Here is a 13,812-nt window from a genome sequence, read left to right as displayed (position 1 = left end):
AAGCACCTTTCTGGCCTTAATTAGTTATGTTTCTGTGCTTACCTGTCATCACCTCTGTGAGATGACCACAGTAATGATTTACACTAATAGTTTTATCTGAAGTAGTTTATTATAATTCCCTATATTGTTTCTCCATGACAGGCTTTACGACAGCCTTAATATAACTGGTCTAAAGTTTAGCATTGTAGCTCAGACTTGGGAAGCAGGAAAAATAAAATTTGCTTGAAGAAAACTTATCTGCAATCCATGTGATTTCGTTTTAAAACTGACAATATTATAGCCTTTATTTCAGCAATCATCAAGCCTGAGGCCTACTCTTGTTGTCTTTTTAAGTATTCCTCTGTTTTTCTTTGTGCAACTTTACCTTTTTCTTTCTTTTTGGTATTACACCTTTCCAGATTTTTTTTATTTTATTTGTTGTTGCTCCACATAGCTGGATGTGGATTGGGGTGGTTGCTTTATGAAATTTTTTGCCATCTAGTTACTTCAGTAAGCATGAAAAAACTTTTGTTTGTTCATTAAAGTGCATCCTGCATAACCACTTTATTTCCTACTTCCAACAGTCGAGGAGCAGGATGCACAGGTGAGAGCTGCTTCAGAATAGTTACAGATTGTAAATACTTGCATTTTCCTGGATTATACGCAGATAACAGGATTTTCCCAGAAGCTTTTTTCCCTTATTCTCACACTAGTTCCACTGCATTCTATTTCACTTAAAAGGATATTTGCCCTGCCAGAGTACCAAATGATTTCATAATTTTAAGGTGTATTTGAGACAGTTACTAAAGACAGTGAAATACCTAATTTTGTTGCATCACAAAAAATGCTAGTAAGATATACTGGAGCTTGCTTAGAGCTCAAGAAAATTAGGATATTGGTTTTCCTGTCAGTTGTGAGATATTTTAATAATATTGTCATTAAAATGCTAATCATTTTTCAAATGTTCATAAAATATTGAACTCTTGTGTACATGTTTCTTGGAAGAGACCTCCAAGATCATCGAGTCCAACCGTCAACCCAACACCACCAGGCCCACTAAACCATGTCTAATAGTTTTATCTGAAGTAGTTTATTATAATTCCCTATATTGTTTCTCCATGACAGGCTTTACGACAGCCTTAATATAACTGGTCTAAAGTTTAGCATTGTAGCTCAGACTTGGGAAGCAGGAAAAATAAAATTTGCTTGAAGAAAACTTATCTGCAATCCATGTGATTTCGTTTTAAAACTGACAATATTATAGCCTTTATTTCAGCAATCATCAAGCCTGAGGCCTACTCTTGTTGTCTTTTTAAGTATTCCTCTGTTTTTCTTTGTGCAACTTTACCTTTTTCTTTCTTTTTGGTATTACACCTTTCCAGATTTTTTTTATTTTATTTGTTGTTGCTCCACATAGCTGGATGTGGATTGGGGTGGTTGCTTTATGAAATTTTTTGCCATCTAGTTACTTCAGTAAGCATGAAAACACTTTTGTTTGTTCATTAAAGTGCATCCTGCATAACCACTTTATTTCCTACTTCCAACAGTCGAGGAGCAGGATGCACAGGTGAGAGCTGCTTCAGAATAGTTACAGATTGTAAATACTTGCATTTTCCTGGATTATACGCAGATAACAGGATTTTCCCAGAAGCTTTTTTCCCTTATTCTCACACTAGTTCCACTTCATTCTATTTCACTTAAAAGGATATTTGCCCTGCCAGAGTACCAAATGATTTCATAATTTTAAGGTGTATTTGAGACAGTTACTAAAGACAGTGAAATACCTAATTTTGTTGCATCACAAAAAATGCTAGTAAGATATACTGGAGCTTGCTTAGAGCTCAAGAAAATTGGGATACTGGTTTTCCTGTCAGTTGTGAGATATTTTAATAATATTGTCATTAAAATGCTAATCATTTTTCAAATGTTCATGAAATATTGAACTCTTGTGTACATGTTTCTTCTGACCTACTCTTTTTTCTCCCATTTTATTCCAGTTTAGAACTGGAAATTTTACAAAATTCTTTAACATATTGTAGCTCTTGTACTCTTCCTTTGCCCAGCTTTCATCTTGAGAAAAATGAAGAGCGGGGCTAAGCACTGTTTGTGAAACTGCAGGGCAGACTGATGATCCAGTTACAGTTGCCAACCTAACACAGATTAAAAAAATGGGAGCATGTCATGTAAAGAATGTTTTTTATCTATGGAGATTTGATCTTCAGTGCTTATTTTTCCAGTACCTGAATCAAATTAATCAATAGGTAACTGTTTGCAACATTTTTAGTTTTAACTGACTTGTTCTTATTAGGGGAGGAGAAGTGTCTGCTAGGTGTTTATGATCACGCATCTTCTCTAAGCGTTCCTAGCAAGTTTTAGATTCATGGGTGAAGGACTGACAATCAGTGGAGCACAGTCTTGGAGTTAAGTTACTTTTGGGATGCTGTGCCACCTGGCACCAGAACGGTCTTCTGGGCTGCTAGGTTTGACAGTAAGAGTCTGCATGCAGCAGGGAGAGGGTAGATCTTCGCTTCAGTTACTGCCTCTCATTCCATCTCCTTTCATTCTGCTTCAGTTCAACTTGTTTTCATGACATTGAGGAGGAAAGGAACTTGATCCTTTAGGCAGTTGGGAACATACTCATATGGTACATCATTTTATTTGGATTAGATTCTCCAAGTCATTCATTTTCAGTGGATTGTCTGTGTGTAAGAAGTTGACGATTAAAACAATCTGCCGTTGTATTTCATTCTTGCAGATCTCTAGTTTTCATAATGTTAAAAGGGATTACTTATTTAAATATAACTGGTGATATCATATCTATGTAGCAGACTGATGTATATTAAAGAATATGGTTCAGAATTTTGGTTGCAAACCAAATATAACAAGTCTTTAGAAGTATTCTTACTCTAGCAGCACCCACAATTCCAGAGCGGTGGGAAAGCAGACAAGGGAGGTGCTGTCTTACCTAAAAGCGTTTCTAGAAGGCCAGCAACTGAGATTCTGTGCGCTATATTGTTTACTTTCACTGTATTTCTTCATTTTCAGCTTCCCTGAAATGCAGTATTTCCAGCAAGAGAATGTGAGGAAAATTCTTACAGATGTTCTGTTCTGCTATGCCAGAGAAAATGAGCAGTTGCTTTATAAACAGGTAATGAAAATACTGTACAGGTGGCATTCATTGACTCAACATCTTCTATACGGTTTGACAATAATGTAGTTCTGTTGTATCTGAAGTTGTATCATAATGCTAAAGTAATCAGAGCTGCTTGTCAGCTGGATAGTAAGAAAAGTAAGCTCACTGAATAACATATGCTTTTTCCTCATAAGACAGTCCCTCAAATTGTTTTCTTTAAGGTTGCTAAGTTGTCTAACTTCAAATTTCTTAATAAACAACATCTTTTTCTTCAGTGTTGGTTAAGAAAGAAAAAGAAAGGTTTTCTGTGCTTACGTAAAGAAAGAAAGTATGCAGTAGGATTAAAAAAGGTACTGAATAAACAAAAAACATAAATAGTGACTTCTGAAATTTGGGCAAAGTTACTATTTTAAGTTTTATGTAATATTTTAAGTTCTTTCTCAAAGTGCTAAAACCATGTGGTACATTAGCGAATAGATCCTTTATCTAACCCTGTAGCATCCAAATACAATGCAGCTGACAAATGCCTGTTGACTGAAGGATAAGGGTGCTACAAATACCACTTTTACAGTGTTACCTGATGGAGAGCCTGCTCAAACCATTTTTGATAAAATGGTAAAGAAAGCCTTAAAGCTGCACTAACTATGCATCCATATGGGATGCGGGCTAAATTAATTTAACATTTGTTCTGAAGGTTTTGAAGTGAGTATAAGCTTGATACTAAATTAATGTAGCAAGACCAATACGCAGAGTTATCTACGTAAGTATATTTGTATTTGTTTCTCCAGGCTATTAACTGTAGGGTGAGTAGGGACTGACAGACTGAGGGATATCATGTGCGTGGACAAAGGATAAACGGTAGAGCAGCAAGCTTCACATAGACAAAAAAAATTCATTACAGAAATACAGAGGTTCCGTAAATGTGAAGATTTTTCATAGACACTGTATGCTTTCAGGCATAGTCTGTGACCACCCTGTCCTCAAGCCAGGAAATTAGTGGTGTTTCATGAAAAGACCAACACATGAGTTGAAGGAACAGTTACTTCTGAAGAACTGTCTTACAGATTATATCAAAAATAAAATATGTAGTTACCAAACATATTAAATCTTCATCACCTGGCTATTTCTCATGTTTGACAGACTATAAGTAAGGAATAGTCTTGCATGATAAAAAGAAAAAAGGAGATTTGTGAGCTGTATTTTGAAGGGCACTGCTAAAGAAAACACTTCAGCAGTATTCAGCCTCCCATTTGTAGTGAATATAGCACAGAGTACTGATGATGGGAAAATGGAAGAACACATTCCAGCTAATGTAGTCTATCATTTATTGAACAAGAAGTATTATTTTACTCTTTGATATGACTTAAAAGGACTTAATTACCCTCTGCTCATATTTAAAATCCTCTTGATTCCTTACCAAGAAATAATACCTTTCTACATAAGGATGGAATATTTAGCCAGATCAAATTTAAAAAAGAAAAAAAAAAGCCCTGAGTTTCATCACAAGCTGTTAAAGCTATTATTTTCTACTAGGTGACACCCCGTTTAACATAGACCATATTGTTAATAGTTATGGGATTTTATTGAATTAATGAGACTGTTATCATGTAGTAGAATGTCTTGCTGAGTTAATTGAAACTGCAGAGATTATATAAATGGTATTAATGAACTTTGACTGCCTGATGCCTCAGCTTTAATAAAGACTGCTTGGTGGGCTAAATGAACATAGGCAGATAAAAGAACAGGTTCAATTTTGCGAGCCTACAGGCTGTTGACAAAGAAAACTTCTTCACCTCTGTTTTCAACTGGTGTGCATTAGTAGTGCAGTAATTCCGGGAAGGGGTTGCCACAGGACTAAGGGGGAGAGGTGAAGTGCAGAAAATGAAATAAATTTGGATAATGAAAAACTCTCGATTTAATCTCTCTGAAGTGTGTTCAGTGTATCACCCAAGTCTCGTGGTGCTGTGCCAAGTCCACAAAATAGCAAATGATTGTGGTTTTCCTCTCTTGTTGTGGACATGTGTCACTTTTATTAGGAGCTTTTCATTTTTCTTACCCCACTTTAAAAGGGTTGTTTTGTTTGTTTGTTTGTTTTTAAATTAATGCTCCTGTTAGCTTATTAGTAACAATCCTGCTTTTTTGTCCCTGTGTCCCTCTCTTTTTAGATAACATTTCTTTCATGTCCATCAGTACCCTTCCTGAATTAGCTAATAGGAAATAGAGTTTGTGGTGGCGACAGGATATGTTTTTTTCCCTCTTTTAGCAAATACCTATGTTGCAGTCAATCTTCCTGTCCTACTATTTTTACTGGGTCTGTTTTTATCATTGACTCAAGCCCCACTTCCCATAATAATTTCCACTACATCAAAGCCTAGCATATGTTCTTGAAAATAATGAAGGTTACCATTAATTCATCAATAACAGATCACCTCCAAGCTGCTCTCTCCACAGTGACCTGAATACAAAGCCTAAATTAAGGAGTTTGTCTTCATATTCAGTATCCGTCATGGGACTGGTCCTGTTCTCCATGAGAATTCCTCTCTCACTTGTATGACCACATACAAGAGCTATATTTGCTAACAGAATTCTAACACTTGGCCAATAAATGAAAACTTATACTTCTGTCTGTCAGCATCTGTACAGGACCCGATGTTTCTCTTTCAAAATATTTGGAAAAAGTTATAGTTCCTTGACAATTTGCATACTTATAAATGTAAATAAAGTGTATCTGAAGTTTACAACATTTTATTGAAACTATTGCATAGCATCAGCATATAGTCTTACAAGAAGCAATCAATAGTATTTGTTTAATATGCATATATGCATGAAAGTTGTCTTTGTAGTAGGGTTTGTGGTTTTTTGACCAGTGTGAAGTAACATTTTATTTGATGAGGAAAAAGATATCCTGCCCCTAGTCAAATGGAGTAGGATGTTGTGAAGCTGTATTACAGATTTTAAAGACAGAATCCTCACTGGGATTGTTGAATTTTTAAATAGCAGCTGTAAATATAAAATCTAAAGAGAATAGTATATTGTACTTAAGAATATGTAAAAATTACTCTTAGCGTTCTTCTGTAAGACTGGTGCCAAAATTCTGGTCCTAGTTACACTGAAATGAAATAGTGACAATTAAGCTAAATCACTAGGCTAACTATTGTTCACTCATGATTTGATTGCCCTTAGAGAAGTCAATGTAATTTTGAAATGCATTGATCCAGTTTTCGTTATAGAAATGCTATATATCTGGTTTTCTTTCTAAACCATAGACTGTATTATGAAATCAATATTTTGTTGTAGCTGGGAAGTGTCATAAAATTATCTGAGCTCTGTCAACTTATTTATTAACACTAAAGAGTTTTAGTAAACTGCAGCATTGAAAAAATATGTCTATGCATATTACACTGGTGGCTTTTCTTGCCAAGCTAAAAATCTCTAAACATTTGAAGTACTCTTGTAACTGAAAGATCAGAGGTATCTTTTTGAAATCCTGATATTTCATCATCTGTTTGTTTTGTTTTTGTTGTATGTGGGCAGCCACATTATGATTCTACTTTATAATAAAGTTGATATATTATTATGTTGGAAGAATGTATGATGTGCTTTTATCTTTTATAACTAATTCTTATTTTATGTCCTCTTTCTTTTTCTTCAGCTTATATGTTTACAGCTTAGGTGGTAGTTTTATTAGGTAGTCAAGTTTTTGGCATTTCCATTTCTCTTATTTCATGTTAGTATATCAGGACGAATAAAAGATTAGATGTGGAGCTGTTAATTAACCGAGGGCTGTGAGTATGTATGAAAGTACAACCCAGGTTATCTCCAGTTTATTTAAATATTTTTGCCACTTATATGTATTGTCTAACCCTGGACCTATCTCTCTGTCTCTCCTATTCCTTTCCCTCTTGGTATGACCATAAGACTTTCAGAAATCTAAAGTTGTCAATTTGTAATCTAACCCATAGTGTTGTGTTTGGGAATTTTACATCGGCTCCTGAAATCAAGTGGCTACATTGGGTTTAATTCTTTTTTTTTTTTCCCTTAACTGAATTTCTACTTAGCCTTCATCTTTTGAAGTAGACCCTAAAGGTTCAGAAATAGGAAGAGAAAGAAAACGTCCAAACTTCAGTAGTTTTGCTGGCTTCAGCTTTGCCCAGTCAACTGACCACTATTGCTGCAACCCTACAGTTGAGGCTATAACAGCCATCTCAGTCCTGAAGAAATTAAAATTAAATTTCCTAGGATTTCAGTTGATAACACACAGAGAAATTTCCAAATCTCTTTTTTTTTCTTCAACGCTGCTAGCTGTTGGAATTTCCTCTTACGAACAGACAAGATTCACTAAAATGCATCCAAGCACACTCAAAATAGATAATGATCTAGAGAGGGTTTCCACATCTACCTCTCTGCTCAGTTTGACCCACTTCAGGAAAATCCCCATTATTTCCAATAAAAATCAAAGGTTTTTAGTAGTTAATGGATCTGTTTGATACATATGAAGCTGATACTGAGTACTCCTCAAATGCTACATAGAATATCAACTGATACACAAGCAAAGCAGCAGGGTAGCTGCACAAGTGTGTAACTCTTTCATTGCTCATGTCTGTCCATCACTGAAAGGGCTGGAAAAGTAAGTGGAGAGACTTCCTAGCTTGGAACTGCAAGCATAAAAGTAGAACAGCTCCTGTCTGGGGACCCATCATCTGACTCCCGATAGCAGCCTAAAATGCCTTTGAGCTTGACGGGCCAGCCCCAGTGCTCTTTCTGCCAGCAGGATAGACAAGATGGTCTTCCTGGCACCCCTGTCTGCCCAGAGCACTCACCTGGAGCTGGGACTGAGGCTCCACTCGGTGAAGTAGTTGCACCTTTGAACTGGAGCACTGCTGGCAGCACACTCTCCCTCCTACAGCCGGGCAAGGACTCCACCCAGAGCGAGACCCAGCAGGGGTAGCCTGGGCACCTGGCAGCAAGCCCTGGCTGTAGTTGGTGTTTTTGGACTGAGGTCAGGAGTTCCTTCCCCTTGGAGTGATCCCTGCGTCCAGAGGCAGCCAGACAGGTCTCAACCTTTCATCCCACATCCCCTCCATCACCGAAGGGCTCCCCACACTTCTTTTGTATGGCTGACCCCCAGCCCAACCTGTAGCTTGCGTAGTTCCTACCTGCCGTCCTAGTCTACCACTGGGAGCCCAACTCCCCTGACATAACCAAATTCCCCAGTTATGATACCCCAAATCCTCCCTTTCTCTGATCTAAGCTGAGGGAAGGGGATGAATGTCTGCTAAAGATGAGGTTTCATTCTGCAGGCTATAGTTTTACCTGCCAGTGCATTGCTGCTTGCCAACTGGATTGCCTGTTTCCTGAAGCGGTTGCTTCTGCTCCTGATAACAAATTGACAAGCCCCAGGTGAATCAAGGCAAATCAAGACTCCTTTTTTGTTCCTGGTGAGCTCCGTGTAAAAGCACCAATGGCTGGCCTGGGTGGCCCAGCCATGCTTCTAATGCTTGCCCAAGTCCTTGACTATCCACCAATTTTTTCTGTTCTGATTCCTGCATGTTTCTGTATTTTTTCTGTATCTTAATATAGATTGCATATGTAAGTAATAGTCTGTAATGGAACAGTACTAGGTGTCCTATGCATTGTGTTATAATGAGTTTATTTTTAATATTGACATAACAATTTAAAAAAAAAAAAAAACAGAAAAAACCCTCATTTTATTTCTCATGTCTGTAGGAATGGAAGCTTCATGTTCTAATTTCCCAAATAGCTGCTCTTGTCTCCTCTGAAGGTTACTGTTATGCTTTTATCTATGATTTTGGAACATTATCAAATAAAAAATAATTTTAAATTTTGTAATTTCTCCCTATTGCAGATCTTTGTACTGTGGATCATGATTGTAATTATCATAAATAAAATTCATATTTATGAACATAGATCTTGGAGTAAACTGCCAGGTGCAGGGTTGCCTACCATTGCCAATTTGTTGTCTGTTATGTCAGAAAAAGGGAGAATAACTTGCTTCTGTATATTATAGAAGAATAAACACTTCGATTTAATCAGAATTTAAGATAAAAGCCATTGATTATGAAACCGTTCTGTTACGAATGTAAATGTTCATGCTTTTAGTTAGTCTGCACCTAATATTGCTGGCTGCCTGATGCTATGCATTAGGAACTATTATATGACTGGAAAATCTTACTATACTTTTGCTTCTTTCTATGTTTAGGGTATGCATGAACTTTTAGCTCCCATTGTCTTTATCCTGCATTGTGACCACCAAGCTTTTTCACATGCCAGTGAAGCTGCACAACCAAGGCAAGCATTGTGTTTTATTTGTATAGTATTAAAAATCCACTTTCTTAAAAAAATAAGTAAGTTGGCTGGACTAGAACTTATAAATATGTGTTCCTTAATTCTTTATTTATAATTGATAAATTGATATCAGAAATTGTTGCATCCTCGTGCTTTGATGGGAGTGTCCTTATTTCATCTTCTCTACTACAGCTTCTGAAAGGGGGCTTAAATGTGTAGACATTGCCCCCTTCACAGGTATTAGCTGGCAAAAAAAGGGGAGACAAGAAACCTAAGGAAAACCTTAATCAAAAAGCTTACATACCTACCTACTGTTTCACCCTAGTCTTATTGCCAGAAATGGTTTAGTTTTTGTCATTGCAGAGAGGAGGCAGATTAGAGAACTACATAGAATGGACATGTTACCAACTCTCTTTCCTCATATCTTAAAAGAGAAAAAATTCCATGTAGACAAATTGTTGTGATTTATATTTCTTTCGTCACCTGCAATGTTGTAGCTGCAATATCTGACTATCCTTTGACTTCGTAGTAACATTAAGTTCAGCTATTGATTCTCCATTTCGCTCAAACTGTGTGTGTGTGTGCATGTAATCATACACATAGGTATAAAATATTATGTCACACATGATTGTCTGTCAACCAAATTCAGATGCTTTTTTCCTTGCCCTATATGTAAAGCTTTTTTTTTTTTTTTAAAAGATACTAGTTGCCTTCTTGTATCACTTGTGATATTTAGGTCATTTCTTTCCATTTGTCTTTTTGCACTCTCTTTTCCAGCAGTGAATAAAAGCCAATTTAATTATGTGTACTATATAATATAATATATATTATATATATTATATATATAATATAACCTCTGTTAGCACCCCTCAATGTGATTGTCCAAAGGCAGTTAAGCATAAGGATGTAGATTATTTACAAGTGTGTGTTTTTATTCAATGTCTGTCCTTAGATATCATGAAATTACCTAGAAGATGCTCTTCAGTGCTAACTTAAAATAACCATGTGTTATGCACAGCATTCTGTTCATCCCCACTGAAAAAGTAGAGCTAAGCAGCAAAGTAGATGGAAAAGAGGTGCTGTCACTGATTAATTGTTGTTAAAGTACAATAAAAATACAGGCTATTAAACCAAAATAAATTAATGTTTTGATACTGCATATTTGACCAGTAACCATATTTTTTTTGTTTGGGACAAACAGTGATAGATTGTGCAGCAATCAATTATTCTAGATCAAGCATATTCAAATAATACATTGTGACATTCAGTAATTTGTTATTTGGAATAATTAGATGGTTACTTCATTGTAGTGCAGACAAGGCAGCTAATTTGTTTTTGATCTTTATAAAAAGGAAAGACTTCATTTGTTCAATGGAGTTGCTCTTTTTAATTAAAAAGGCTAGTTTTCTCATTTGCACTTTATATGAAAGTTGGCTTGTAAATACATAATAGTACATGCAGAACGCTGACCAAAAATAAACATTCACATTTGGATTGTTCACTGTTGCCTTTTTCAGCGAGGAAATGAAAGTTCTTTTGAATCCTGAATATCTGGAACATGATGCCTAGTAAGTTTTAACAACTTCCTTTACATTTAATTTGCTTTTATTTGTAATACATTATTAACACCAAGTTTCTGGGTTTTTCCCCTTCAGTGCAATGTTCACACGTCTTATGAAAACTGCAGAACATTGGTTTTCAACTTTTGAACACGACAGTCAGAAGGTAAATATTGCTTTAAAATGTATTTATTGTATTTTTAAGCTAATGTGATTTTTAATATGATTGAAGTAATTTGAAGCTAATAAGGCATCTTCTCTTAAACAACTTGGTTAAACCACATTCAACCAAGTTCATATTCTTTAGAGGTTCTTCAGAATTTGGTCATAAGCACTTGTGGAAAGTCTTCCAGCTGAGAGTTCCTATCTGTTGAAAGATCACTTGGTAATCAAAAGCCAAATGTGCAAACACAGCTTCTCCTATGTATGAATGATGTTCTTGTGTAGCATTCAGAAGAATGCCTGTCATAGGCACATCTACGTGCCCAAAACCTGTGCAAATATCATGTTAAGTAAATATATATAGGCAGTGTTTAACGTATTGAGGCTTGAATTGTTTTCAGCTGTTTACAACATAAACAATTTGCTGTGAAACCGAAACTTTAATCATAGACTGTCCATCAAAGGTCAGGGTGCATCTTTCCCTGACTTCGTCACTCCATTTTCTTACTTTTTTTCTTCTTGACCTCAGGGTATTCAAACAGAGGGAATGTCCATGCCCTCATATCTCCTCTGTAGCTATACAGACACCACTGTATTTAGTATGTTGCTTCTTTTCATAGAAAAGCTTTTTCTGTGTTCTGAGTTTAGTTCTACCTAACACTTCTTTGCAGTGACCTTCTAGGGACCATCTAGTCCTTGCCTGTAACTGTTTTTCATGCCTGGCATGAGGGACAATTCCCTCAGTCAATTGCTCAAGATTTCCTTTGAATACTTTTTTCCTGTCTCTTTCCTTGTTTACATTTCTCTCTTTTTAATTCTGAAAAATTATTTGTGGGATGGAGTGTATGTAGAAGGCTCTAGCAAAACATAGCCACATTACGGGTATTGCCAAGACTTCTAGTGTAATATATCCTAAAAGAGTTGTCCTCCAAACTTAGTTCCAGCTTGATTCACTTCAGCATTTTTCACATAGAGCATGGCATGAGTATCTAGAGTTAACAAAAAATTAATAAGAATTTGGTTGGGTTTGGATGTCCACAGGTGTGCACCAAAACCTGTATTTGCAAACTGTAATTAGGGAGTACTAGTTTGAGAGGTGGTTTTGCCTGTCTGTTGAAGAAAAAGATGTTCACCCAAGACTCACATAAAAGCTTCTATTTTCTTTAAATGTTTAAACATATCTGTGTGTATATTTTATTAGGCATGGAGCATCTTGGCCTAAGCTATTTACAGTTATAAATTACTATTTGGATTTGGGTTTTTACATAATTCTCAGTAACTAAGGATAAAGCGTATGAGATACAAATTTTATGAACTTATTACATAGTCACTTTTATTCCAACAACAAAGCTGTGAGACATGTTTCTCTGAGTGCAGCTTTTCAGAATTCAGTGTATTCAGATGTATTTGTTCCAATTTCTGTAACAGAGGTGGTAAAGTTTGAGGTTGAATTTTATTCTGGGAAATAACTAGGTCTGCTTACAGATTTGCAGTGCTTGGGTAGAAGGTGAAAGTTAACATTGCCCTTTCCAGTCCTTTCATGGCATAAAAAATTAACAATGCAAAGCGCATGGATTAGTATCTAGTTGTTTGTTCTTGTTCTTTGCAAACATGCATAATCTTTAATAATCCTTTCTTGTACGTATGCCTTTTACAGTCATGACTTTGAGGGTTAGCTACGTAATAAAGTCTGAATCTTCACAAAGCAAGCAATGAAAGCATGTGCTCTGAGAGACATGTTACATTTTATAGCCTCTAACAGTTGGTTCCATTACTCCCAATTGCCATTTGAGGAGATTCTCCAGCTACTCCATTCCCTAGTGGTTAATGAGAGAAATCTGTCCACGGTTTATACTTGTGCTATGTCCTAGCCTCTCTTTACTGCTGTAGCATTTGTTTCCTAAATGCATGAATATATAAATTGTATTAGTATCGACCGCCAGCCATTCCAGTTCGTGTTGTGGTAGGTAATGTTTTGTGGCAGGATTTGGTGACTCTGTTCCTAATACTTGATCTGAATTTTTCAGCTGCGTTTCGCTGATATCCATATTTAAACTGTTCTTAGAGATGAACCTGATGCTCTCCTGTGAACAGTATAGCACATCCCTGGGCTGTCCCTCTTTTTGTCTTTTTATTGTGAACCGCATCCCTTTGGGATTGATCAGTTATATTTCATGTTAGCAGTAGATGACTAAACCCATGCACTCAAATGTTTCCCAAGACTTAGAAGCTCACAAAAAGAAAACGGATGTTTTGTCTCATGAGGCAGCTTAATATATAGTGAGTATGGGCAGGGGCACAGTATCATGCTGTCCACTTGGCTTCTGTGCTTTAGGCACAGGCATTGTGAGTCATTTCTAGTTAAACATTTTGGCGGCTCGGTTGTATTAGTTTATTTGAGCATCTTTCTGTTTGGGCTGTTTCTTTCACACCAGCTGATGTGATGTTTTGGAGCTATTTCAACTGACTAAACGTATTGTCATTTTCTCAACTAAATTGCGTGAGAGGAGACAACAGGCATATCATATGCACTCTAGTCATCCGCTAAGCTTCTTGGTGGAGTGCACCAAATCAGGAGGCATGGACAGTCAAGGCACTGATTACTGACTGCAACTGCCGTCCCCACAGATTCTGTCATGCTTTGAAGATTTCTGTCAATGGGGTTAATTTCTG

The 13,812-nt window shown here is 36.4% G+C and overlaps 1 protein-coding gene across 2 annotated transcripts in view; it reads left to right on the top strand.

Annotated features, from left to right (window-relative positions):
• The window catches only part of TBC1D5 (TBC1 domain family, member 5), a 298,599-nt gene that overhangs the window by 156,929 nt on the left and 127,858 nt on the right, over positions 1-13,812 (top strand). For both annotated transcript variants that reach the window (XM_009329508.1, XM_009329507.1), the window contains exons 8-11: positions 3,025-3,127; positions 9,333-9,421; positions 10,936-10,986; positions 11,074-11,143. In XM_009329508.1, coding sequence (XP_009327783.1) covers positions 3,025-3,127; positions 9,333-9,421; positions 10,936-10,986; positions 11,074-11,143 — 313 coding nt within the window. The remainder of the gene's footprint in view (positions 1-3,024; positions 3,128-9,332; positions 9,422-10,935; positions 10,987-11,073; positions 11,144-13,812) is intronic.

Source organism: Pygoscelis adeliae, unplaced genomic scaffold (assembly GCF_000699105.1).
Source record: "Pygoscelis adeliae isolate BGI_AS28 unplaced genomic scaffold, ASM69910v1 Scaffold8, whole genome shotgun sequence".
Lineage (NCBI taxonomy): Eukaryota > Metazoa > Chordata > Aves > Sphenisciformes > Spheniscidae > Pygoscelis > Pygoscelis adeliae.
This window is presented reverse-complemented; position numbering and strand designations above follow the sequence as displayed.